Source organism: Acromyrmex echinatior, chromosome 16 (assembly GCF_024713525.1).
Source record: "Acromyrmex echinatior isolate Ae372 chromosome 16, ASM2471352v2, whole genome shotgun sequence".
Classification (NCBI taxonomy): Eukaryota; Metazoa; Arthropoda; class Insecta; order Hymenoptera; family Formicidae; genus Acromyrmex; species Acromyrmex echinatior.
The window spans coordinates 166,846-193,574 of NC_141867.1; the positions used below are offsets into that span (position 1 = coordinate 166,846).

Sequence of the window (26,729 nt, forward strand, 5' to 3'; positions counted from 1 at the left end):
GAAGCATTTATGAAAGGGTGAAAGGAGGGTGGTTTTCCAACTTCCTTTACGCGTCGTGGCGCGGCGTTTCTGGTCTGCATTGCGCATTCACGAGACAGGCGTATCGTAGCGGCCACTATCGTCGCACTTTCTCGCCATCGTAGTCATCGTTATGGCTATCGCCGCCATCGAATTTCGACAGTGATTTTGATAAAAGAGTCAACAGTAGTACAAGTAGAAGTTAAGAAACAAAAGCAAGCGAAATCCAATAATACATTACAACCAAGCAGCGTGACTTTTTCGTTAAGACGGTAAGTAAAATTTTTCTCCGCCTATGCGATTACAATTATCAGCTCGAATTGGCATAAGGATAAAAAAAATTTGAGAAAAGTCTCATCTGATTTAATCGAGCTTTTTATGTTTGAATCAATTGTTGAACTTTTTCTTTAAAGCTATTAGATTAGGCGAATTATCGCATGAATAAAGATTAGGAAATATAATCAATGACATATTAAATAAAAATGATTTTTGGGTCAAGTAACAACAATTTTTAATTTTTACTTTTTTCGTGATATAATAAGTGTAAAATGCAAAGTGTTCTATAATATAATGTAATCTAGGTTCAATATATAAATAAAAAAAAGATTTTAACCCTCTGTCGGTAATATAAGATTTTCAACTTTGGTTCCCAAGATGGAGCGTTGAAATTCGTAACAAATTTTCTATTGTTTTAAACTGTGAAAAAAATTTTTTTTTATTTTTGTATACTTGTGTGACACTTTTAACAAATTTATATCATATTAAAATTATATTCAATTGTATTTTACTTGAAATAAAATAAGTACAAGGATTCAATAAACAAAAATATTACATATCTACGCACGTACGCACGCACACAAAATCAAAAATTATATTTAATGAATTGAGAAACATACATAGGTATTCATAGTCGATTCTTATTTTAAGACCATCTTAGTGTCTTAAGATGCTAATGCGGCTTTCTGATTTATGACATCTTAAGACTATAGACGATCTTAATACTTAAAACGATCTTAAATATAAAAATCGAGACTATGAATACCGGTCATAAAGTTAACAAAATGTTTGTCGTATTTAAAATATATTTTTCACATTTATGATTATGGTTTAATTTTCAGTAATTTTACTTTCATAAGCGGAATTTGAAACTCGTCCGAATGCCATGTGGGACAAAGCAAATACGACTGCTGTGATCTATCTTCTAGGATGGTTATGCGTTTTCACTTGGGCAGAAGGTATGTACTTTTGTTTATATATATAAGACTAACAAAGAAATTAATTTAACAAGATAAACCAGAAAATTATATTAACAGTCCATTCTTACTTTAAGACTATTTTAAGTAATGTCATGAGACGTAACTCTGTGATAAGCTGGTTCTAACTTAAGACTTAAGAGAGTTTTAAATATAAGAATCGATTATATAGGGTGTTTGAAAAGTGTTACGATAAATCTCTCACATAGCGATAGAGCGGACTAAACTGAGAATAAAGTTCTCTACCATTTTGCAATTTTCGCAATAATTAACAAGATATCAGTTACTAAAAATCATCAAATATTGGTTCTTAATAATTTTTTACTTGAATATTATCAAGTTTACAGAAAAACAGCAAAAGATAAAAATTATTTATTTTCTTCTCACAAAATTTTTTAAGAATTTTTTCACTATAGTGAAAATTGTGAAATGATAGAAGACTTTTCGACTCAGTTTAGTCCACTCTATCTGAGAGTTTTATTATTACTTAACAAACACCCTGTATATGTATATATAAATATCAGTCAGTCCATTAAATTATATTCAGTTGATAAATAAATAAAAAATTTTTTTTATATACTTTATTCAAAATTTAAAAATATTTTTTCAATTTAAACAATACTGATGACAAAAGATTAAAATTTTGAACAATAAGAATTTTACTGACTGTACATTTGAAGATTCAAATTCTTTCTCCTCCCCCACCCCCTCCCTCTTCTTAATAGAACAAATTCGAAGAATAAGTTAAAAAATCGTAATTTTTACGTTTTGATTTTCTTTAATAAAAAAAACAGAAACAGAAACAGAAATTGCAACATTTATTTGATATTTTATTAAATCGGAATCGGAATCGAACCGAACTGAACCGAGAGAGAGAGAGAGAGAGAGAGAGAGAGAGAGAGAGAGAGAGAGAGAGAGAGAGAACCTTTTGGTCTGGGTCCCTGATAACCAGGAAAAGGTGTGAGGGAGGCGGGGTTCTTAATATCATTTGTGACAGAAATAAAATATTATTTTTTAAACTTTTTTATTTGCAACTTTTTGACCAATAATGAGCGACAGCTAAAATCTGCTGGAAGAAACTCAGTCATGATTTTAACACATGTCAAGATCAAGGTCATCGGCGCTGATTCCCACCACCTGAATATTTATCATATTTTTTAAAATCAAACTAAATTAATTTAAAAAATAAAGTTTTTGGAGACAAATTAAAATGTGATACTGTATATATAAAACATTAAATAAAATATCCTTGAATATAGTATCTAAATAACGAAAAATTGTTGTCAGTAAGCAACGCTGAGATGACGTCGGCTGACGCTGAAGCGGAAACTATTCTTGAACGAGCTGCCACGTGGCTGTGGAGTCAACGGGATAAGGACGCAAGTTGGGGCAACGACACACATCGAGTAGTATTAGTTCTTCGCCTGGCCAATCTTTCTCGTGATGATAACGTCGCACCACCGGCGCCACTTGAATTGCAACTCATTGCTAAGCAAATGGAATTAGAAATTGTGCTTTTACTTTGGAGGTAAAAATTTATCATAATTGTTTTATTCATAATTGTTAACTCTTGCTTATTGACAATTATTTGTTCAGAATTTGTTCAGAATTTTTTATCAATTTTTTTAGTACTGCATTTTCTTATTTTTACCAACATGAGAAAATACGGTAAAAAATTCTGAAAAAATTTTGAAAAAATTCTCAAAACCTTATGAGAAGAAAACTAACTTTTTGTCTCTTGCTGCTTTTCTGTAAAGTTGATAGTGTTTTTGTTGAATACAATATTATTGAAAAAAATCAATATTCAGCGATTTTTAGTAATTAGTATTTTGTTAACTATTGCGAAAATTACAAAATGATAGAGAACTTTTCGACTCAGTTTAGTTTCTGTCTACCTTCCTGTGAGTTATTGCAATAGTTTCGCTGGACATTCAGTATATATTGTAGACTTTTGGTATTGGCAGTGTATATCGGAACAGCTGTAGATTAAACATTCAAGAAGTGAGAATAGAAAAGAGCACACTTGTTTGGTCTATTGCGCTTTCCTTCGATCGCACTGCGAATAGAATGCAATTGGGTCGAATAAGTGTTCCCTTTTCCTAACGTGAGCATTATCTCCGCTCCTCAAATTTCGGAGAATGTTCCGACCTAGATATACCTATTATTATGTATGTACAATATTATGTATAATACAAGGTAAAATGACTGCGTATAATACATATATATAACACATGTTCATGTTAGCATTGGCGTATTCAGGGAATGGTTTTGGAGATTTAACCCCCCCCTCCCCCACCCTCCGAAATTTTTTATTATTTCATTTTAGGATGATCCCGTTAGCGCATATCCCGATAGCACACATCCATTTACATCGGTCGGCCTAGTAATTTGCCTAGTAATTTTTCACTGCTTTACTAAAAAGAATATTTCGTTTTAAATTAGCCATTAGCGATGTACTCTATCAAATCCCTCTCTTTCATTTTTAATTGTAAAAACATACAATTTACTTTTGACTTTGTGTCTGTCATAAAATATTTTTTTCTTTTCGTTATAAGACCATATAGTAAGTAATTTTTAATACTTCCGTTAGTTCAAGCTTTGACAGAATATGCGATACAGGAAAATTTTCGTAAAACTTTTGATTCGGAAAACAGTATATACTAGCTATAATTGATATATTCAGTACTACAATTGCTCATTAAGCGCTCAGTGAGCTTTACTTAATGTTTGTAATAATAATAACAATAACAATTAGAGTAATGAGTAAGTTGGGCAATTAGGAATCGGCGCTGTAAGTGGTGCACTTTAAATGACTAAAATCATTATAGTCTAATAACATATTTCTACTATTCAATAACGTACGTTTTGAGCTGTCAGCTCCCCAACTGGCCATGAGAAAATGTATGGGACATTAACGAATGGAATCCACGCACACATCAATCAATGAAACGCAATTCATGAAAATTTATTTGCTGAAGAAAGACTAAAATTCGAAGCCGAAACGTACGTTCTTGAATTGTAGAAATATATTATTAGATTATAACGATTTTAGTCATTTAAAGCACATCACTTACAGCGTCGATTCCTAATTGCCCAACTTACTTATTATCTAATTATTATTGTCATAAGGAATCTTACTTTGGTAATTATAATAATATTATGGAATTAAATATTTTGTTTGTAGTAGCTCCATATTGCCCATACTTTTTTTAAAAAATAAAGTAAAAGTTACATGATATACAAAACATAACATTTTTCCTTTTCAAAATGAGGTGATATTAAAAGCTGTAAAAGTATCCAAATGGAATTCATTAACGTTAAAAATTGTTGTAAATGTCACAACAATGGAATTGATGTAGTTACGTTCTTTGCCGTGCAATCGCAAATTTTTTTTTTGTTCTCATTCCGGTTGGCGCCGGTATGGTATATCCGAGGCACATCCCTTAATAGAAACATTAGAACTCCCCTTCTCCCCTCTTCCCCCCCTGAAAAAAATTCCACGATACGCCCATGTTCATGTAATATATGCTCAACTGCTGTACGTAATGTATATTATAGTATTTTCATATATTTTCGTATATGATATTTTTCGAAAATATGTCTCCATATCGATGGGGACAATTTTTTTTTCACGCAGTAATTAAAATATACGGAATCAATGTATAGATATCACGTACTTGTTCTCATTGAAAATGTATGCATTTCTCGAAAAATGAATTTTTATTCAACATGCCAGATATAAATTTATTATACCAAACGCTTATATGAATTGTTTATTGCCGTTTGTGTTTACAGACATCGGGAGATTGGGTTTTCTCCGGGACAACTAGCACGCTATACTTTGGCTTTGAACGCAATGTGCATGGACCCCAGACAATTCCATGGTCACGATTTAATCGGTACTTTGCAACATCATGAACCGCCAACCGATTACGATTTTGCATTGACCACGCTCGCAGCATGTAGCGCGCAAGCACATGTGCGCAAACGGCAGATGCGCCGTCTCTTAGATATTGCGAATGCCGCGCGAGACCATAATGTTGGTAAGTGCCTCTTTATTGTTTCAAAATTCTCATATTATCGGATAATAAAAAACAAATAAATATAATCAAAGTGTCTACGGTGTCTACTATTCTAATGACAATCAGAAAAACTTAAGAAATTTCGCCTTCGAATATTTCCTTTAGAGGTGTCAAAGGACGAGTTATCACCGTGATTCATTGCTAATGCCGACGTTTCGTGAACTTTCCTGTTCACTTCACCAGGGCGAGGAACACATTGATACTAAGCTACTCATCCAGAGATCTCTCTTTGTATAACTTTGTTAAGAAAAAGATGTTTGAGGGAAAGAAGGGTGAATTAAGAGCTGGCTTCCATATTTTACTTACATTATAGCTTATGTCTCTGTTTAAATCATCTAGATGTTTCTGGATTTTTACAATTTGTCCCTGTATCATATTTTTTTGGACTTCTTTTTCCTTTTCCCTGCTCTTTCAAACACTCCTCATTAACTAAGTTTATATTGGGTCATTTAAAAAGTATCCGCGGTTTTTTCATTCAAAAATTGAACAAAAAATCGGATACTTTTTAAATGACCTAATATATACCACAACTCCTCCGGAGAAGCAATTCAGTATTTGAATGATCCTCGCCCAGATGAAGTAAATTACAAGATTCACGAAACATTAGCAATGGATCACGACACGGCGATAACCCGCAAACTCTTTGGCAACTTTGAATTTTGATAATTATTCCGATTAGAAGAATCACCTCCAATTACCTTAACCTTAACATATGTTATTAGCGTTATGATCCTGAATGACTTTTAAAAGATTTAGTCGATAGTTATTTATTAAAAAGGTATTAATGTAAATTTAAAAAAACGTGATTTTTTGACAAATTGAATATTAGAACAATAAAGAGATAAAAATATTCTTCACAATTCTATACGTACACAAAATTTCAGAGAACTGTAAAACTATTGTAGAAAGAAAAATAATTGTAATATATCCATTAAAAAATAGTTTATATCCATTTTTTATTAAAAGGAATGTAATATTTGATACCTTTTTTATGCACTTGGCGTATATTTTTTCTTTTTTAAAGAGACTTTTTTTAAGAAATTTTACTCTGTTTTTTTATAAATTTTTGAAAACATAATATAGAATTTAAATCTTCTAAAAATAAAGAGAAAATAATAATAATAATAATAATTTATGTTTGTTGATATATTTTAGGTTAATAATATATAAAAATAAAAAATAAAAATTAATTGCTTCCCTCGCTTCTATCCTTTCTCTTTTTTTTTATCTCTTATGCTCTCTCGCCTTCTCCTGACAACATAATGTTCAAGTCGATCATTGCAGCTTGGTCTTCCCCTAATCGAAATTTTTATCTTATCCATGGATGTATACATTTTAAAATTATACTAGCCAAAATTTTAACAGATCTCAAAGAATTTTACATAAAAAACTTTTATGTATTTTTATTTTATTCTAATTTTGCGTTGCTTAAATTACATGGCAGTAAATATTTTACTATTAAACAATATTTTTAGATACTATCGCAATGTTGATCCTGGCCCTGCGGTGTATCGTCCAAGATCACCGACATCGCAACCTTCATCACATCGTTCGTAAACCATCGATCGAGTTAGCACAACAGCAAAGGCACGATGGCAGTTTTGGTGATCTACGCAATACTGTGTTGGTGATGCAAGCGCTAGAAGAAATCGAAAATGAACCGGCTGATAACTGGAATAGATCCGCTGCCTTAGCTTGGCTGATCAATCAACAACGATCAGATGGTTCGTTTCATGGCAATATCCATGCCACTGCAGAGGCTATGTTAGGTGTCGCGCCGCGTGGATTGGCCAGCATCCGAGCCCTCGACTGCGGACAGGGTTTATTGGACAATTCATCACCTCGCCTGACTACAAGCAATAGTAAACATCATCCATTGTTATATTTTTTAAAAAATTAAAAGCAGGCATTTTAACTTTTTTTTGCTACGGCTGAGCTGAACGCGAAGCTCTGTATTGTACAGTTTAGCCACGACTATTCTTTCGATGAAACAAATGCAATTCAAAATAATCGAACCCATTTCTACCTGATAGCGACAAGATATAGAAAAAAAATCACTATCAGATAGCACATGGATATTCGGAATACATCCTACAAATATTTCTAAAGATATTTATAAAATCGAATATTTATAAAATATCCGTTTTGAATAACTTTATAACTTAGAAATATTCATAAAATGTCTTTTTATAATGGACAATGGATATCCATAATATTAATACACGTCCATTTATAAAATTGGTAAACGTAGTTCAGTTTCTGATATACATCTAATACAATACATATTCGAATAAACATAAATGAATAATATGACGAATATATAAGTGAACTTTACATGGACTTCCTAAGAACGATGAAATGAAATGATAAATATTTATATTTATGTAAAAATTAATACAGAAACCTGATATTCCTGCAAATTTGCGATCGCACTCATGAGCATGATGCATCTTCGTCGCGAATTCATTATATCTCGTATTTTATAAATTTTACTCAGATTTTATCCGTCAGATTTAACACAAGTCTTGTGAGAATAAGTCTATATATCAAGTGCGAATATCATAATAAATCGGTTCACCCCGTATAGTTGCGCATAATTGACAAAGGTTTAACTTTTCAAAATAATATTTAAATTAACGATGTTAATGAATAATCTTTTTTCTTATTTTTTTTTTAAATGTTACTTTTGGGTCGAACTATGAGTATGGTCAACGCGATGTTGCAAACGCTTTGAAGTGTTTTTTAATTGATCAGTTTGCAAAATTCTTTCTTCTAATTGGTCCTAATAATCAAACGCTTCAAAACATTTGTAGCGAGACTTTGACCACAGCCTATGTCACATGTCAATGTATCTGCTACCGTTGAATAATTCTTTAAACTTACAAGTTGCAGATATTGGAACACCCGATGATCACAGCGAGATCCCTCTGCCATCAGAAATATCAGGAAATAATACAAGCAATACAGATATCACGCTTATCACAGCGCCTGTGCTTATAAACGTGTCCTATACATTGTGGGTTGGCAGCAATGTAAACGAAACGTACAACCTGACAGTAACTGTACCAAAAAATGAGACTTTTTATAGTGTAATGCTGTTGGCGGCAAGCATGTCTCCCCATTTCCAATTTACCGCTTCCGAATGGCCTAACGGTCATTATGTTCACACGCTGGCTGGCTACAAAGAAGAACCAATGTCCTATCATTACTGGCTACTTTACAGATTATCCTCACCGCCTGAACCATCCTCGCCACCCGGAAATCAATTGGTTGCACCTGGAGGTATGAATCTCTCATTTATTCCCTTACTTGAACATTTCTACAAGTAATTGCAATTTCCAATTAAGGAACTGTACGACGTAATAATTATCCGTATTATTGATAAAGCGTGCTGCTTCTCAAGCGTTGTAAAAATATTATAATTGAAAAATTTCGAACGCTTAATTAGCAAGTTCAGTAGAGTTTTTTATCTTTAGACTAATTTATCTTTTTAAGATAAATTATTTCCTAAGATTCCTTAATATTTCTAAAATTTCGCAAAAAACTGTAATTATTTCTCTTTTATATACTTATATGTATATGTTAGGGGATTGAAAGTTGCTGTTCACGTCTAAATGGCTCTAGCTGCGTATGTTGTGATTAGAGATTAGAATCATCCGTTACTTATGTCATTTTGAAGTGTGAATATTCCCCACTAAAATATATCAACAAACGCCATCTTTTGATTATACATGTGCTTTTCTATAACCGAATTAAAATGGAACGCGATAAATTGTTTTTCTGATGTATACTTCTACATTACTTTAATTTGATTACTTTGAAAAGACAACTTAAAAAAAAAAGACATTTCTTTTCGTTATTTTTTAATATTTTGTGTTATTTGGATTATGAGGCGTACGGCATTTTTCAACTTTGATTTATTCGCAAACTCTTGAGAGGAACCTTATCCGTTTACTGAATGATATAATACTTAACATAAATTCCAATTGATATTACAAGTTTCGTTGAAATTCACTGGTATCGAGCAGCCTTTTAGTAAGTTCATATTATCAAAATAAAAATTATATAATGATAAACAACAAATAATGTAATATTAAAATTTATATAATATGAAAATATAGGCTGCGTTCTAGTGGCGGATACGGGAGAGAGGGGGAGCGGAGGATACTCCCCTCCAGAGTTTTCCAAACAGAAAGTTAGAATTTATTATAACAAAATTTGTTTTTAAATAACATTTCGTATTATGTTAACATACACATCAAAAAATTTCCGTATGTAGAACTTAAAATTGCATAATGCATCGTAACTCGGTAAAGATTATATATTTACACCATTTAGGCCGCGATACATAGCGCACGGTGTAACGTAGTCAAATAATCATCGCAAACAAAAAATAAAAAAGCGGTCAAAAGGAAAATATAAGTTTCAAGCTTTAAAATGCTTTTTTATTTTTTTGTCTGCGATAATTTTTTTAACGAATTAGTGACGTAAATATAATATTATACAATTTTAAATTTTATGTCCGGAAACTTTTCGACGATAGTATATATGCAAAAATACGTCTGGCTAATAAAATATTGAATAAACCAGATATGTATAATTTATATTTCATGATTATGATAGTAATAGCAGTAATAATAATAATAGTAAATATATAATCAAACAATACAATAATAAAAATAATTAAAAAATATCAAAAATAACATCAACGACAAAAATAATACATAACAGTAATAAGCAAATATTTCATCATACCCCCCCCCCCCCAAATAACTGCACTATACAGCAATATATAAATATATTATATTTACCTATTAATAATTTTAATCATTTCTTTATATTTACAGGTGTCGATAACTTACAGATTAGCGAAGGGGAGCATTATCTCTTCTGGTACAAGAAGCTATGAAGTATGATTGAATGGCAAAATCCCTTAAGCAGAGTATCAGCAGACTGGCAGCAGATTTAATCAGTACATGTCAAACTGACGCCAATTACATACACATTCAGTTTATATTTTTTGTCGACAGAACCCATATACTTGTGATTAGGCAGCAGATTAACGGCAAAAATTAAGCAGAATCTGCTAATATAACCTGACAGCAGATTGATGGCAAAAATCGATCAGATTCTGCGCTATCTGATGATAGATTGGCAGCAGATATCGAGCAGAAGTTGTTGAAATCACATTATGATTTAAATAGCAAAGCTGTTATTTAAATCGTAACGTGATTAATATTGAGAAATATTTGAAAAAAAAATTTTTTATTTTATTTTAATTTTATGTGAATAATTTTATTTATTTGATTATAGAAATTAATGTATTTTACATTAAATCATTAGATCTTTGAATATTTTTAAGATATCCTAAAAGTCATAATCTTTGTCCTCTGTATAGCAACATCAACGATCATTTTATAAGTATACTCGTTAATTTTCTCTATACAAAAACGAATCATGTTTTGTACTAAATGTACGTATAAATAATGTATAAATAATTGACACATCTGACATTTGCAGTCATTAGATTTTGATTAAATGGAGAATTCGATTAATTACATTACATTTTACATATGAGAAACAGACATTATCGACAGTATTACAAGTATTCAGTAATAGTGTACTCATATGAATTTTTAGTTCCCAACTTTACAAAAAATTAACTTTCTATAGCTCGTTCGACTACTCTGCTCATCGTTTGCATATATATGCATATTTCGAATTTTTATTTGCACGTTTGCAGTAAAAAAGTTATTAAAAAAAAACAATTTTAGATAGTCAACATTACACTAGCCCTCCCTACTAGTAGCAAGTTTGAAATACTCTTAATCAATAGATTTTTGTTTGCACATTTCAAAACAGGCCGATTTTTTCTTTGCATACCTTAGTTAAAAAGTGATAAACAATTAAAATTTCGAGAAAAGAGCGAGGGAAGGAAAAGAAGGGAATGAGTGAGAGAAAGAGGAATCTCGCAATTCTAAAACGAGAGATTTAGTATCCACTGCCATTGCTATTATCGACACTTTTAAAAAAGGAAAAGTTACATTGCTTTAATTTGAAAAAAAAAAAGAAGTATTAAATGAAAAAAAAAACAGATATAAATATGTATATGTACACGCAACTGACTATGACTTTTGAAATTTTGTTTGGTGGCTGACTTGAAGAACTTAATTGGACGAAATACAGATCGTCAGGTCAACATCATGACATATTCATATTTATTAAAAATACGAAACAACTCTATTTATTAACACGTTGAATGCCGTGATTAATGTTAAAGCTCAATAACAAACTTTTATAACTCATAATATTTGAATTTAAAGTAAACATGTCCTTTTAGATACGTTTAGTGATTAGAATATAATAACGACGTTATGTTAACGTGCACAAAATGAAATCAGCTGCATTTAAAGAGCTGCGCAAATATTTTATTGCTAGTATATATCGAAAATTTGTTTGTCGCATGTTATTGTACGTAGAGTTTTAAACAGATTTAGACTCGTGTAATACTAAGGCCAGTATTCATAATCGGTTCTTATTTCAAGATCGTTTTAAGTAAAGTCCTAAGATGCTAATGCGGCTCTCTGATTGATTTATGACATTTCAAGATTGAACTTAAGGCGATCTTGAATATAAGAATATAACTGACTATGAATACCGGCCTAAGAGCCAAAGTCCGTACGGCATCTAACGTGTTTCTATTGAAATTATGAAACGATGTTTTTTATGTCGCAATGCATAAGCATACTTGTATTTAACATAATTCATATTTAATAAAACTGAATAGTCGTATTAGCAAATATCCGCTACCGATGTTTGCGTCTCAAATTGTAACGCCTTAATTTAGTAAGTGCTGTTATAATTGAAAAAAATGAACGACGAATAAATAAGTGAATATAAAGTAATTAAAGTAAAAAATGAATAAAATAGGATATACCTATTATATCGCAACTTATTTATCAAGAAAAAGACAAATAAAGACGTATTGTAAACGCTATATTTTTGTTTTAAGCACAATATATTACCTATCAAGCATCTTAAATCGAATGCAATGTACAATTTTGTTTTTTCTCAAAATAAAGAAGAATTAGTCACATTCACAGATCTAAATGATATATTGTGTATTTTTTATGTGTACCTGATACTAATCTGATCTTATTTATCAGTGATCTTATTTATTCGAATGAATGTTTAAGAGATTTTACGAATTGTTAAAAAAAGTTTTAAAACATTATTAACTCCTTGAGTATACCTAGCTGTAATTTTTCTTGTGATTACAGGGATCCTAAAGTAAAAGAAATATCTACATTTTTTTAGTAATATCTTTGAATTGGCTTTATAGAATTGCAAAATTACGGTACACACGGGGATAAGTGCCTTAACACCCAAAGTTGCACCCGAAGTTGCACGCATATTAGAGAAGATATTTAAAGGAATAAGAAGAAGGCAGGAGAAGCAATGGGAAGACATGAAAAGGCATTTGTATTCCCGTGTGTATACGATTAAAATATGCACAATAATGAAGAGAGTGACAATCAATTTCATATTAAACGAAAAAAAAAGAAATATTGACGACGACGACAATTTTTACGAAAATTGGTATATACGGATTTTCGATACTACTGAATACAAATCTGAAGTCGAAATTACAAAAAACAAAATGATGGAATCAATATGAAGATCCGAAAAAGTTGATCAAAGGTACTTTGAAATTTTTAAGTTATTCCCCAGTTTGCCCTTTAAAGAGGGTGAAGGGACATCAATCTGGACATAATTTTAAAATTTGTAAAATTTGTAAAATTTGAGACTAAAATGATTACAATTGGCACACATAATTCCCAAATTGTCAAGTCATACGTGGAACATTCTATACAAATAAATTGCAATATAAACTCATAGGCAGCAGCCGTCAAGTGAAAATTTGTTTACAACTGTTATTTCAAATGTTGATTTGTTAAATTATTCAAGAAATTTTGCGGAAACTTGTAGAGACAATTTTGTGTATCAAAATGATTATATCTAAACCAAAAATATTTTTTTTAAATAAACAGTTTAAACCAGAAACAAATATTAGTTCGTATAATATTAGCCAAGTATTTGATTAGATATAGAACACAGAATATCAAAATGCTTACATTAATTGATCTTTGATTTACGATTAATATGGATTTTCAACAATAAACCATTTCTCTGTAGAAATAAATGTTAAAAATCTTTAAAATAAAAATCCTATTACATTTTCAAACAAATTTAAACATTTATAGCATATTTTAGCGAATATAATACCATACTTGTAAAATGCTATAAAACGCGTGCATGAAATTACTCGACTTTAAGGAAATACATTTCAAATTATTACTAATAAATTATTACTAATGAATTAATCAAAAATTAACTCTATTACATATACTATATTATATATTTGAGATAAATATTTCATACGGTTTTGATACTCTTTTAAAAATTTAAAAATTTAATTTTTGGATTCTGATCCACTGTAACGTGACATGGTAATGTCCCTTTTTAATAATAATATAAAAAGATTTTTAATGTACTGAATTTCAAAAATATACTTGACAGGAGACGCGTCACCTTTATTGGCTGGTATTGTAATATAAAATGTTATAGATAATAGCCCGGTAAAAAATTTTTCATGAATATGTATAAATATGTATAAACATAATTATATATGAAATATGTCCATACATGTTTATATATCCTTCTTTCTTTTGTAAAATTACTTTTTAGTGTAATAGAAATAAATAATGTGAAAACATTAAAAATAATTAAAAAGGTAATTTTCGCACTATTTGTTTTAGAAAAAATCAAGTTTGAAGAAATATAAAAAAATTACTTACGTATAATTATATATAAAATTATGCGTAATTATGTATAAGCAATTTTTTTTATATTTTTCCAAACTTGTTTTTTTCTAAAACAAACAATGCAAAAATCCCTTTAATTATCCCTTTAATTATTTTTTATGTTTTCACATTACTATTATATGAAAAATTCTGAGAGAAGATGTAAACTTTCAAAATATTTTTGAGTATTTCTGAAAAATGTTCCAATTCCTATAAAAATTATGAGAAAAATTTTCATCAGAGGGAGTCTCATGAAATGTATTTGCCGCGTATCGCGTGACCGCATAACCAATCAGAAGCGATCCGCTGTTGTGGTTTCGCGTTTTATTGATTGGTATACGCCTTATGGGACTCTTCCCTCATTCTCAGAAAATTATGAATTTTGGAAACAAAACACACATTTTGAAAGTCTGCTCTTCATATGTATAAATTCATGCACGAGATTAATAATATACATACCTATATTTAATCTCTTTAAACTTAATATTATTACAAAACTTAGTAGATTGTTTTATAACATAAAAGAAGTCTTTTACATTGGTCTGTTTTTTATATTCCTGCACTAGACTGCATTAGAATTTTTTTGCCGCTTTCATCAAACATTAAACATATCTATCTTATTTTAAATTCTAAAAGTATACACTAATTCAGTCACAAAAAACAGACCCCATGAGTCTTCTTACATCCATGATTACATCCATGATGGAAGTAAAACTTCCATGGAAGTTACACCATAGATCGATTCTCTTCTGTGACATGCGAAACAACGTAACCTATATTTCAAGAGCAGTTCTGTTATGCAGAAAACGTTGATTTATGGCTGGAAAAGATGTAAAAAACGTGTTTGAAATCAAAAATGAAGCTAAAGTAGAATCTGAGACACAGCAAAGGTTTTATATCACTCATATATAAAAATGATTTTGTTGCTAATTCTCGTGAAAATTCTCGTTCCTGTCATTTTAATCTATCCCTTTACTAATACTAAAAATTTTTCATGTTACGTTCTTAAGCAATAATTGGACTATATATAATGATATACATATAATCCATAGATATTCGATAAATATACAATTTTCTTAATTTTAATCTATTTCGTATTTTTGTTTGAAGTAATATGTAAAATGACTTTTGATATTATTTTGTAGGTATAATGCTTCTGCTACTTTTATTAATAAAAAATTAAAAGTCTAGTGCGAACAAAATAAAATTGACATAAAAAAGTAATTTTGCAAAGACATAAAAAATATGTACTATCAGATAGAATAGAGCTAGTACACTAGCAGAATGTAATTTTACACGTTACTATAAAAAATTATTTATATAAAAATAATTTATAAATTTACAAAATTTATTTTTAATCTTAAAAGAATTATTAATTTAATAAGAACTTAATTTAAAATAAAATCTTTTTGTAGATTCGAAATTCCTTCACTTCAATTAACTTTTATGAAACGAACTGGCATCTTTCTCAAGTTATATTGGAGAACTATTTTTGCTATCTGTTGGGCTTTATTTTTGTCATTCTTCATCGCAGTATATAATACTTCGGTAAATAGGAAATATTCTCATATCAGTTTTTAAAATTAACACTTATAATCTAAAAATTTATATAATAAAACATCTTTAAATGTAACTTTGGTTTATATGTACAATGGAAAGTTATTATTCTTATATAACTTTTTAATCATTTTAATGCTGAATATTTTAATTGATTTTTACAGCGATGTTATAATAATTTATCATTTAATTTAATTCACAATTTGAAATTAACATAAAAATTACATATTTATAATTTCGTTTTCAAGTACTCGATTTTTGCAAAAAAAAGTGTTTAACTTTTTATTAAAATATTTCAAAAGATTTGATGCTTTATTTTAATTATATCCTATGTATTAATTAATAAATTAATTAACATTGTATAATGATTGTTAAAAATGAACCTAGCCGATGATCTTGACCTTGACATATGTTGTCAAGATCATGACTCTGAATGACCTCCAGGTTTTAGCTTCGTCGCTTGTTGTACATTAAAAAGTTATTAATAATCAAAGTAAATAATTATTTCCCTACTTAACATGAAAAAGTTGTCTGACTCTTCATGTTAAGTGATCTCTTCCTATCTAAGGAGAGAGGTATGAGGTGAACGAATTCAAGGAATACTTTCCACGCAAAGCGATTTTCATTCTATCTCCCCCTTGCAAGGGGCATATTTTCCACGCAAAGCAAAGGACTTTCAGGAAACCCACTTCCCCCCTGTTTTGCACCGTATAACTTTCCATGCGAAGCGACTTTCATCCTTCCTCCCCCCTCCCCTCCCCCTGCTAAGGAGTGCACGACTTTCCACGCGAAGCGAGATCTACTCCATCTTTACACGCGTGAAATGTCGTCCGCTCCTTGATGGAGGAGGGGGGAGGTAGGGTGAAAGTCGTTTCGTGAAAAGTTGTATTCCTTGAATTCATCCCCCTCATATCTCTTCCTGTCTAAAATTATTTGACTCTTCATGTAAAGCAGGGAAATAATTACTAACTTTGATTGTTAATAACTTTTTAATGAATAACAAGTGATAGCTAAATCCTGTTTGAGATCACTAGGATCACGATCTTGACAATATATGTCAAGATCAAAGTCATTGGAGCTGGGTTTCATTAATATTTACCTAATAATTTTAATATATTTTCATTATATTAAATTTCTATTACATAGGAAGTTAGATGTGCCTACATTGTTCTGCTGGCAGCTGGATATTGGGTGACAGAATGTTTACCGATAGGAATAACATCATTAATACCTATAGTGTTATTTCCACTATTTGGTATTCTTAGTACTCAGGAGACGTGCGTTTGCTACATGAATGATACCATCATGGTATTTATTGGCGGTTTGATACTAGCTATTGCCACTGAACATTGTAACCTGCATCTACGGATCGCACTGATCGTGATGAAGACACTCGGGTGCAGTCATGCAAAACTGGTCGGTGGCCTTTGCACAGTAACTACTTTTTTATCCATGTGGATCGCGAATGCAGCAGCTACCGCCATGATGGTACCTATTGCCTTTGCTGTACTCCGTGAATTGGAGAGGGTCGGTGCACTTGAAAAGTATTATTATATAAGTTATTGTATTTTCATTACCCAGATTGTATGTATAGTATAACATAAAACATAATTAACGATGGATAATCCTAATTAAATGAATAATCATTTCTTATTCTTCTATGTAATAATTTTCATAATAAAATTTTAAGAATAATAAGAGTCATCACGCACTAAGGTCCCGGTTGCATCAACATTACTTTGAATGAAATTTAAAACTCTCTCTTTCTCTCCCTCTCCCTCTCCCTCTCCCTCTCCCTTTCCCTCTCGGTTTTAAAGAGAAAAAGTAGGAATTTTAAGCCTCTAAAAATTTAGAGTGCATTAGTTACTCATTTTAGAGAGTAACGTGTTATTATAAAAGTTACTTTTTGCTGAAAGTAATTCGTTACCGTTATTAATTACTCATTTTAAAAAATAACGCGTTATCGTTATATATTATTAAATTGCTTGTAGTGATATTATTATAATTCTATTCATGATTGCGTTTTAAAACCGAAAAAGGTAACAGAGAGCGGTTCACAAAATCACATATGTATACTCAAGCGTTAAGATCTGTTTTGACCGAAAAATAGGATTCTTCTTATTTAATTAAAAGTAAATAATTGTAACTAATGCATATAATTATAGTAAAATATAATCAAATAGTAAAATATATTATTACATTCTAACAATATACATAAAGAGATGAAGTCATGCATAGTTAACGTAAAGAAATTCCCTTCGCTAGATTCGTATCGGAATTATGTCAATTTATATATTTATATTTATAATAGTGAATCCGCCCGCGATATATAGATTATTATTATGCGATTATTATTATAGACAACAAGTACTTTTGTGTTTTATAAGCATGTTAATCGTTGATCAGTCCACATGTAATTCTATATAATGGATTCACTATGACATAAATTGATGATTTTTATACAATTCTAGAAAAGAAAATTTGATTATACATATCATCTCTACATATTGTTAGAATGCGATAATATACGTTTGATTATATTTTACTTGTGACAATTATAGTTGTAGAAAATGACCCAAAAAACATCTTATTTTTATATGCTTGTTTGACAAAATTTACACATTTTACACAGTATTGATTTCTTAAGCATTTGTTTGTACTGGATTTGTATCATTAAAAACTAATTTTATTCTTGTCTTGTTTAAAATCTGTAATTTTATTGTTTTTAGCAAGGACTTGGGAAAGTGTTTGATATAAAGAAAGATCCAGAGGATCCTGAAGCTGAACCGTGAGTATTAAATAAACTTTAAAAATCTTATATTGATAAATCTTTACATTAGGGGATACCTCTTCGATGATCTTGACTTTGGGATATGTCAAGGTCATGATTCTATAAGTGATCTTCAAAAGGTTTTAAATAGCGGTCACTATATTCGTTCAAATGTTAATAGTCAAAGTTAATAATTATTTCTCTGCTTTATACGAAGAATCAGATAACTTTAGATAGGGAGAGAGGTTATGAGGACGAATTCAAGAAATACAATTTCCCATGCAAAGCGATCTTCCTCCCGACTTTCCTCCATTTCATTCACAACCAATTGCAACATTAGTTAATGGATGTAATAAGAAACCATTGTCTTAAAAAGCTCCGATATTCTTTCATCAAAATCATAAATTCTCAACATAAATTGTGCTATATAAGTAATTAATATAATGCTCTTTTTTTACGCTAGAGCAAGATAAAGCAATACGTATGTCACGTCATAATCGCTCATATTTTGCGTATGTACATCTAACACATGATCAACAAAATTCTCAGAATAATTCACAGTATTGTGTACATAATTAAGATTTTTTTAAAGAGCTGTATCCCTTCCAACAATCATGTAAATTACTCTTTACCAGATGCAATACGTTCTTGAATAAATACTATCAATGTATCTGCAGTTTAATCTTTCACTGGAACAATGAATGTGCATTTACTATGGCGTTCGATGGCACCAATAATTCACTGGCCCTCAATTAATAGTCCCCGATTATACTTTCTTCAATCAATTTTCTTTTAGTCGATCTCCACTACAACTCTAGGATCGCCAAGCACATCATTAATATGTTCTCTTTCTCAGTGAATTAATAACTATTGTTAAATATTAATAAAAATATGTATGATGATTATGTAAAAACCTAGATCATTCTGATAATCTTGACATTGACACATATTATCGTCATCATTGTTTCAAAATTATAAACTCGTTTCGCCCCCATGACGGACCTCGCTTCGCGTGGGAAATCTTTTTTTTATTAATAACTTTGGTATTTCTTTACATTAGAGGATACATCTTCGATGACCTTGACATATGTCATTAATATTCATCAATTTTGATCACGTGATCTGTTAAAAATGAGCGTCGTAGCGTCAGGTTTAGATAAAACTTAGTCTTAAAGAGAGAGGGGGGGAGGGAGAGAGAGAGAGAGAATACTCAGATCAATCAACTGTAGCTGGGAATGCAATAGAGTGTAAAGTAAATCTATAAGCGAAATGATTGAAATCTATTTTGCTAGGCTCTATTACATTCCCAGCTACAAGTGATTGATCGATCAATATTGAATTAACATCGATCGACGTTGAATTAGCATCAATTTAACGTTGATCAATCAACTAGTTCTGCTTAGGCTGGAAAACTAACTTATGTCTAGTTCAGACTGGACGCAGCAAGCGTCAACCAACAGGGCAGCAATCAACCAGCAAAGCAATATTTTTTATACCACTGTAAATATCGCCTTGCTGATTGGTTACTGCTCCGTTGCTCGATGTTTGCTGCGTCTAGTCTGAATTACTCCCGACGTGTCTACAGCTCTATTACTACTGCTGTTTATTGTAAACAATGCGTTACGTTTTAGTAAATTAAGATAATTTTACAGTACAATCGTCAAAAAAGGATTTCTTTCTTTAGGGATATAAGACCGACAAACTTAACGAAAGCTTATTTGTTTGCGGCGGCGTATGCCTCGTCCTTTGGCGGTACCGGAGCAATTATAGGTACACCGACGAATCTTGCCTTTAAAGGTATCTACGAATACAATTTCCCTGCTGCTGATCCAATCACTTTTGGCAATTGGATGGTTGCTTCGATTCCGCAAATGGCCACTAACTCTTTTATACTATGGCTGTATCTGCGAATCACTTTTTTGGGATACCTGAGACCACATAGCAAGGATGCTGAAATGGCAAGAATTGGCGTAGAAGGCGAGGCCGTCGCAAATCAAGTATAATATCATCTGTTTATAGAATTATAGTACATTTTTTTGTAATCAATCAAATAAATAATAAAATACATTGCTCAATAAAAAGTGAGGAACATTTTGGAAATGCTCAAAATTTGTACAATTCAGCTCATTAAATTCACTTTGTACAACTTCAGATCGTTGAAATTCGGTGAGAAATCACCGTAGACAAAAAAATAAAACAGCATTTTGAAGCTTGAAACTTGTACTTAGCATGCGTTTTTATGTAATTTTTATTTTTATAGTTTTATAAACAATATAGAAATAAGGGCTATGGGAGTCAGCACGAAAGTAGTGCGCAAATCAACAAAAAACATTGACTTTAATAATAAATCAATATGATATGATATAAAATGAATGTTTCAGTTCTAGATTTGAACTATCTTTAACATAGTATTACAATCAAACGGTGAAAAAAAAATACAAAGGATCACAATATAGCCGCATTTACATCACCAAATTTTATGTCACATCACGTCACCCAAGGGAGAAATAAATTCATGCTTTATAATGAATATAAAATGAAAATTTTCTTTCCATCCAATGTGCAATAGACTTACCTCTATTGTGACGACAAAATGTTTAAAATAGTAAAATTTTGGATCGTTAACAATTAAATGAATCAAATCGAAGAATGTCATAATTAATAAAATAGGTTGGTAAGCTCAGACGTCAAACCAAAGTGGCAACATGTATATAAAATAATAAGAATTATGATAGATTACTTCATATCAATATAAACTTATATAAATAGTTAACTAAATCATAGAATGCCTGATTTAAATCCTTTGTATCTGTTTTCAAATTGAGACCATTACTTTGACATTTGATAAATATATTATAATTTGTAATATAATTTTTCTACATCCAGAATTCTAACATTAGACTAATCAAATTTATGATTGTGATGCATCCTATGATTAGTAATCACATGAATCGACGTTTTCCTCCAAATATGATTCATATGAGGAACAGACTTTCAAAATGTGTTTTGTCCAAAATTTATAATTTTCAGAAAACAAAAAAGAAAGCTACAAGAAAACTATGCTTATTGTTATTTTTACAGAAAATAACAATAAAGCCAATCAGTAAGATGTGAAATGTTGAATAAAATTGCTAAACAATTGCTAAAAATGTTAAACAAATGCATTTTGTTTGTCTCTAATTAAAGAATATATTATATAATAATGCATTTCACGAATTTCTAGGTTTTTTAATATACAGGGTGTCCTGTAAGTTTTTCTAAGCGCTTTTGTAGATAGAATAGACTAAACTGAATCGAAAAGTCCTCTTTCCATTTTGCAATTTTCACAATAGTTAACAAGATATTACTAAAAATTGCCGAATATTGGTCTTCAATAATTTTTTATTCAAATGCTACGTATTCTTTTCATTACGTTCTTGCCTACGTTAAACAAGGACAAAACGATTCACTATGTTACATAGTGTCTGATTATGTCCTTGTTGGAAAGCACCCTACATTTACTACGGCACCCTTAATCAGGTTAATAACATCCGTAATTATGAAACATGTTCCATTCTTCTGAGGAACAACTATAATTGGCCAATTTCATAACTATGGATATTATTAAACCCGATTAAGTACGCTGTGTAATAAAAGTCACTAAGGTCTGGTTGCATCACTGGTACTTTGCTTTAAGCAAAGCTTAAAATTCTCTCTATCTCTGTCTCTCTTTCGCTTTAAAACGAGACAGAGAGTTTTAAGTCTTATTTAAAGTCAAAGTAACGTTGGTACAACCGGTCTTATTAATTTAATTCCGGGCTACAACCACTCGCCCAGCATACTCAGTGGTTTGCGTTACAACCCGACTTGCATGTGCGTATACACAATCACGCGTGTGACGGGTGATTGCTGCTAATAAAAGGGGTATCCCAGTATTTTGACATATTTAAAAACTTTTTGGATAAAAATTCTCAATAGAAAAAATTACAAAGAACGATTACTTTAGGACAAATTTAATTGTGTAATTAACAAAGAAAGCTTGCTTTTTCTCTTTCTCTTTATTTTGCAAATTTATTTGCAAACCAAGTTTTTGATAAGAAAATGTATTGATTCTCGTAGGTAATAAGTCAAAACCTTAAAAAGCTAGGACCTATGACATTTCATGAAATCTCCATTGCACTACTTTTTACGGGATGTATATTTCTATGGATATTTAGAGCTCCTGGATTCGTTCGCGGATGGTCAGAAATTCTAACAGACGTGTAAGTCTAAAAATTTAGATTTGTAAAACGTAATTGTTTAATTAGAAGAATTAAATAAGGTAAAAGCAAATTTTGTGTACATTCTTTAATCACTTCAAAATTGACATAATAAATAGTAAAATTTAACTAGATAAGTACGAGCATGTAACTTTTTCTTTAGAACGGAAAGATGAAAAGTGAAAATTTTCTCCATTAATTATCAATAATAAAAACTTTCACTTCTCACGTTTCTATCCTAAAAAAAAAGATTACAGATTACAGATTTTCTGTTTTTTTGTCAGTAGTATGTATAAGCCGATTCTAGACTGCTTTGTGTCAGTGCGTATACGTATACGTGGTGTGTGTGTGTGTGTGTGGCGAGGGAGAGGAAGCGACGTCATGGGCAGCGGAAGGGAGGAAAGAGGATGATGTCGCAGGGATCGCGTCACAGAGATCTGGGTTCGAGGAGACACTATTAACACTATTCGTGTCATTCTATCTTCATCGTCTATTAAACGTGAAACAAGGATAGTATGGCTGGTATTCATAGTCGATTCTTATTTCAAGACCGTCTTAAGTAATGTCTTAAGACGCTAATGCAGCCCTCTGATTGATTCGTAACTTGTTAAGACGGTCTTGAATATAAGATCTGACTATGAATACTGAGTTATGATACAAATAGCGTTGATAACACGCTTCCTGAACGCAGCCAGAGCGAGGGGGATGACGTCATGGGGCGAGGAATAGAGGGAGGGGGCGACATCACATAGGTCAGCGTCGAGGGGGTTCACGATAATACGTCACAGTACGTCTTACCTAGAATGTCCCTCTCCTCCTCTCTCCACATACGCACGCATACGCGCAACACACACCGCGTAAACATGTACACAGTAACACATAGTTTAGAATCGGCTTATATACACTAAGAAAAAAATATAATTAATTTTAATAAATATTTTGTTCAATACTGCCAACTAAACATTTACTTACAGTAAATATTTATTCAATAAAAAAAATGATTGTTAAATCAAATTAACATTTCTTGTATCAAATAAATATATCTATATTTAATAAATATTTAGTTGGCAATATACAACTATTTACATAAATATTTATTAAAATTGACTATATTTTTTTTCAGTGCACATATACTACTTTGGTCACTATATTGGACTGTACTAAAATTTTATTTCTTGTTTTCAAACTTAATATGTATTTTGTTTTAAGTACAACGAAGGTATATACATTATTTATTATTTTTGTCATAAAGAACAGTTTTAATAAAAACTAATTTTCTTGCGAGCGTCAGCAAAAATTATAATAAATATATTTATATAGAATAATAATATAATCTTTATATAGAATATTAGCGGATTCGACGCCCGTAATCTTTGTATGCCTGCTAATGTTTTTCATCCCAAAAGAGCCGATTTTTTTACACTTTTGCAGCAGCGACCGTAAGAGCTTTTTACATTAATTACGAAGCCAAGTATGAATTTGAAACACGAATAAGTAGCAAGTTACTGACTTTTTTCTAAAAGATAAGCGAGGAATGACTTGCTACTTGATTTGTCTTTCTGTTTTATATAAATCTTATGTTAGTGCTCATAAAATTTTATATGATCACAGCAGCCAAACGAGTGACCAGATCGTCCGAGGGTCTGATTACTTGGCACATCATTCAGACAAAGATGCCGTGGAGATTGGTATTTCTATTAGGCAGTGGTTTTGCTATCTCAAAAGGCAGCAGTGTCTCAGGACTTGCTATGAAGGTAGGACTAGCTTTGGTGCCTTTGAAAGAATTACCTCCTGTGCTGATGTTGGCCATTGTTATTTGTTTCGTTGGTACAATGACGGAATTTACTTCAAACGTTGGCACAGCTAATATACTTCTGCCTGTCGTCGCTCACATGGTAAGAATTTGTCCAATGATAAAATATATTATAACAGTAAAAAATAAATTGTTAATATCAACAACTTTAGGAGAGATTACTTTGTAAATTTTAGAAAAAATGTAGCGATAATATCTTTATCTTCAAACGTTTACTTTTCGTTCATTTTTATAACTTATAAATTTTTTACGTTTCGTTTTACCTTTTTACATCAGAATTTTGTACTCCCCGTTCAACAATCGTTAGAATAAATTTTAAGAAACGTGACTTTTACAATTATTCTAATTTTATCGTAAGTATTTCCTCGTCAAAATTGCGATTATTATTCATTTTTGTTTATTTCTCAAAGTGTGTGGCGATGAAGATACATCCATTATATCTGATGATGCCAGTGACTCTGACGTGCTCGTATGCATTCAGAATGCCAGCCGCTACGCCGCCAAATGCAATTATAACTGTCGCGGGTCATTTACAAACTCAAATACTATTAGCAGTCGGATGTTTCCCCGCTATATACAGTTTAATAGTACAAGTTATCCTATTCCCTACTTGGGGAGCCTTTATTTATGATATCGGTGAGTTTCCAGCTTGGGCAGAACCAATTGAAATTCCCCGAAAATCATAATTTGATCATGTTGCTAATATCTTTGCTTTATTATTCATGTCAGTAAATAATTATGAAATATATTCTTACTTATTATCTTAAATATTATAAAAATAAGATATTAATTATATATTTATATATTTAAAAATAAAATGCTGAAAATAATTGTTATTTAGCTATTATTTAAACTTGTTTTATTTTTTTTACTATCAGTAACGTAATATTTTAATAATATACCAGCAAAATACAGCATGTAACTTACATGTAGATGTAATATTACACGAGTGTCGGGAATGTTACATGTAATATTATAATTGCGAATACTATAATATAAGCTCATGATTTCTTGTTTCGACGGTTTGCGGAACGCGCAAAAATTTTCATAGCGCGATCCACCTTCTATCTTTAGGGAAAAGTGAAGGAGTTAGCTTACTTTTAATCTCCTACCACTTCGGAAAATATGAAAGGAAGAAAATACAGAGTATTTTTCACGAAATAACAATTCAAGAGTCAAAAGAAGTCCAAGCAAGAAAACTGATGAAGACTACGGGCATGTCTAGATCAATATATGGCGAACATTTACTGGCGAACACTTATCAGAAATTTATTGCCGCTATTACCTGAAGATATAGGCTTGATATAGGCCGAAACGTATATGAATTTATATTGTTGACGTAAGAATTTTTAATATATGACATTCACAAAAAATTCCTGCGTGTGGCTGAATGCTCCTTGTATTTTATATTTGTATTTTGCAAGCCACTTGTAAATTGATAAAGTTATTGCCTTATTCTATGTTCTCATGTGCAGTGACATATGCATTTCCGTATGTTGAATTTCTCTATTCCTATCGCAATCGTTATTTTTATCACTATCACTATTACCTCGCATTGTGTTTAGGGCTTAAATTGTGGACACGAGGCTTTAAAAGTTATGACCTGCGCACAATAGAACAAATATTTGTCTCAGAACAGGAATAAAGTGCTGCCAATGCCAGTATCGTAGTCAATACGGTGACAAGATTCTAATGTCTAGCTAACAATTCAGCAGGAAAACAAGCATTGTGTGCCGCAGACTTAAATATTAATTCAGATTGGACGCAGCAAGCCGCAAACGTCAAACGGCGAAGCAGCAACCAACCAGCGAGGCGATATTTACAGTGGTGTAAAAAAATATCACCTCGTTCATTGGTCGCTGCTCCACTGATTGACGCTTGCTGCGTCCAGTCTGAACTATGCATCAAGGTTTCAACCTATCAGATATCAGTTACATCGGAATACACGGTTTGTAGGTTGAAATCTTAATCTTTATTCCTATTCCTAATATTTTCTCCATTGTGCGCAGAGCCTTATGCTTCCGGCACACCAAACGGATATTCGTCGCGCGCGACACGTGATATCCAATGAGTGTACAGCTTTACCAATATTCTCATTCTAAAGATATACTGTCATTGGATACACGTGTCGCGC

General features: G+C 31.1%; 2 protein-coding genes across 3 annotated transcripts; both read left to right on the forward strand.

The window, feature by feature from the left end:
- The first annotated feature begins 55 nt into the window (after positions 1 to 55).
- On the forward strand, positions 56 to 12,463 carry LOC105151952 (uncharacterized protein CG3556). 2 transcript variants are annotated; one of them, XM_011065949.2, is made up of 7 exons: positions 56 to 290; positions 1,137 to 1,253; positions 2,559 to 2,799; positions 5,067 to 5,314; positions 6,829 to 7,215; positions 8,240 to 8,635; positions 10,201 to 12,463. In XM_011065949.2, the coding sequence occupies exons 2-7, from the start codon at positions 1,181 to 1,183 to the stop codon at positions 10,260 to 10,262; spliced, it is 1,407 nt and encodes a 468-aa protein (XP_011064251.1). In that variant the 5' UTR covers positions 56 to 290; positions 1,137 to 1,180; the 3' UTR covers positions 10,263 to 12,463. The 2 variants fall into 2 exon arrangements, with proteins under 2 accessions (XP_011064251.1, XP_087270676.1); XM_087414550.1 differs by having other exon boundaries at positions 1,155 to 1,253.
- A 1,690-nt stretch (positions 12,464 to 14,153) lies between these two features.
- On the forward strand, positions 14,154 to 26,708 carry LOC105151973 (protein I'm not dead yet). The gene is made up of 8 exons (XM_087414454.1): positions 14,154 to 15,765; positions 16,921 to 17,301; positions 18,504 to 18,562; positions 20,229 to 20,541; positions 22,643 to 22,785; positions 24,127 to 24,221; positions 24,394 to 24,677; positions 25,006 to 26,708. The coding sequence occupies exons 1-8, from the start codon at positions 15,664 to 15,666 to the stop codon at positions 25,279 to 25,281; spliced, it is 1,653 nt and encodes a 550-aa protein (XP_087270580.1). The 5' UTR covers positions 14,154 to 15,663; the 3' UTR covers positions 25,282 to 26,708.
- The last annotated feature ends 21 nt before the right edge of the window (positions 26,709 to 26,729 follow it).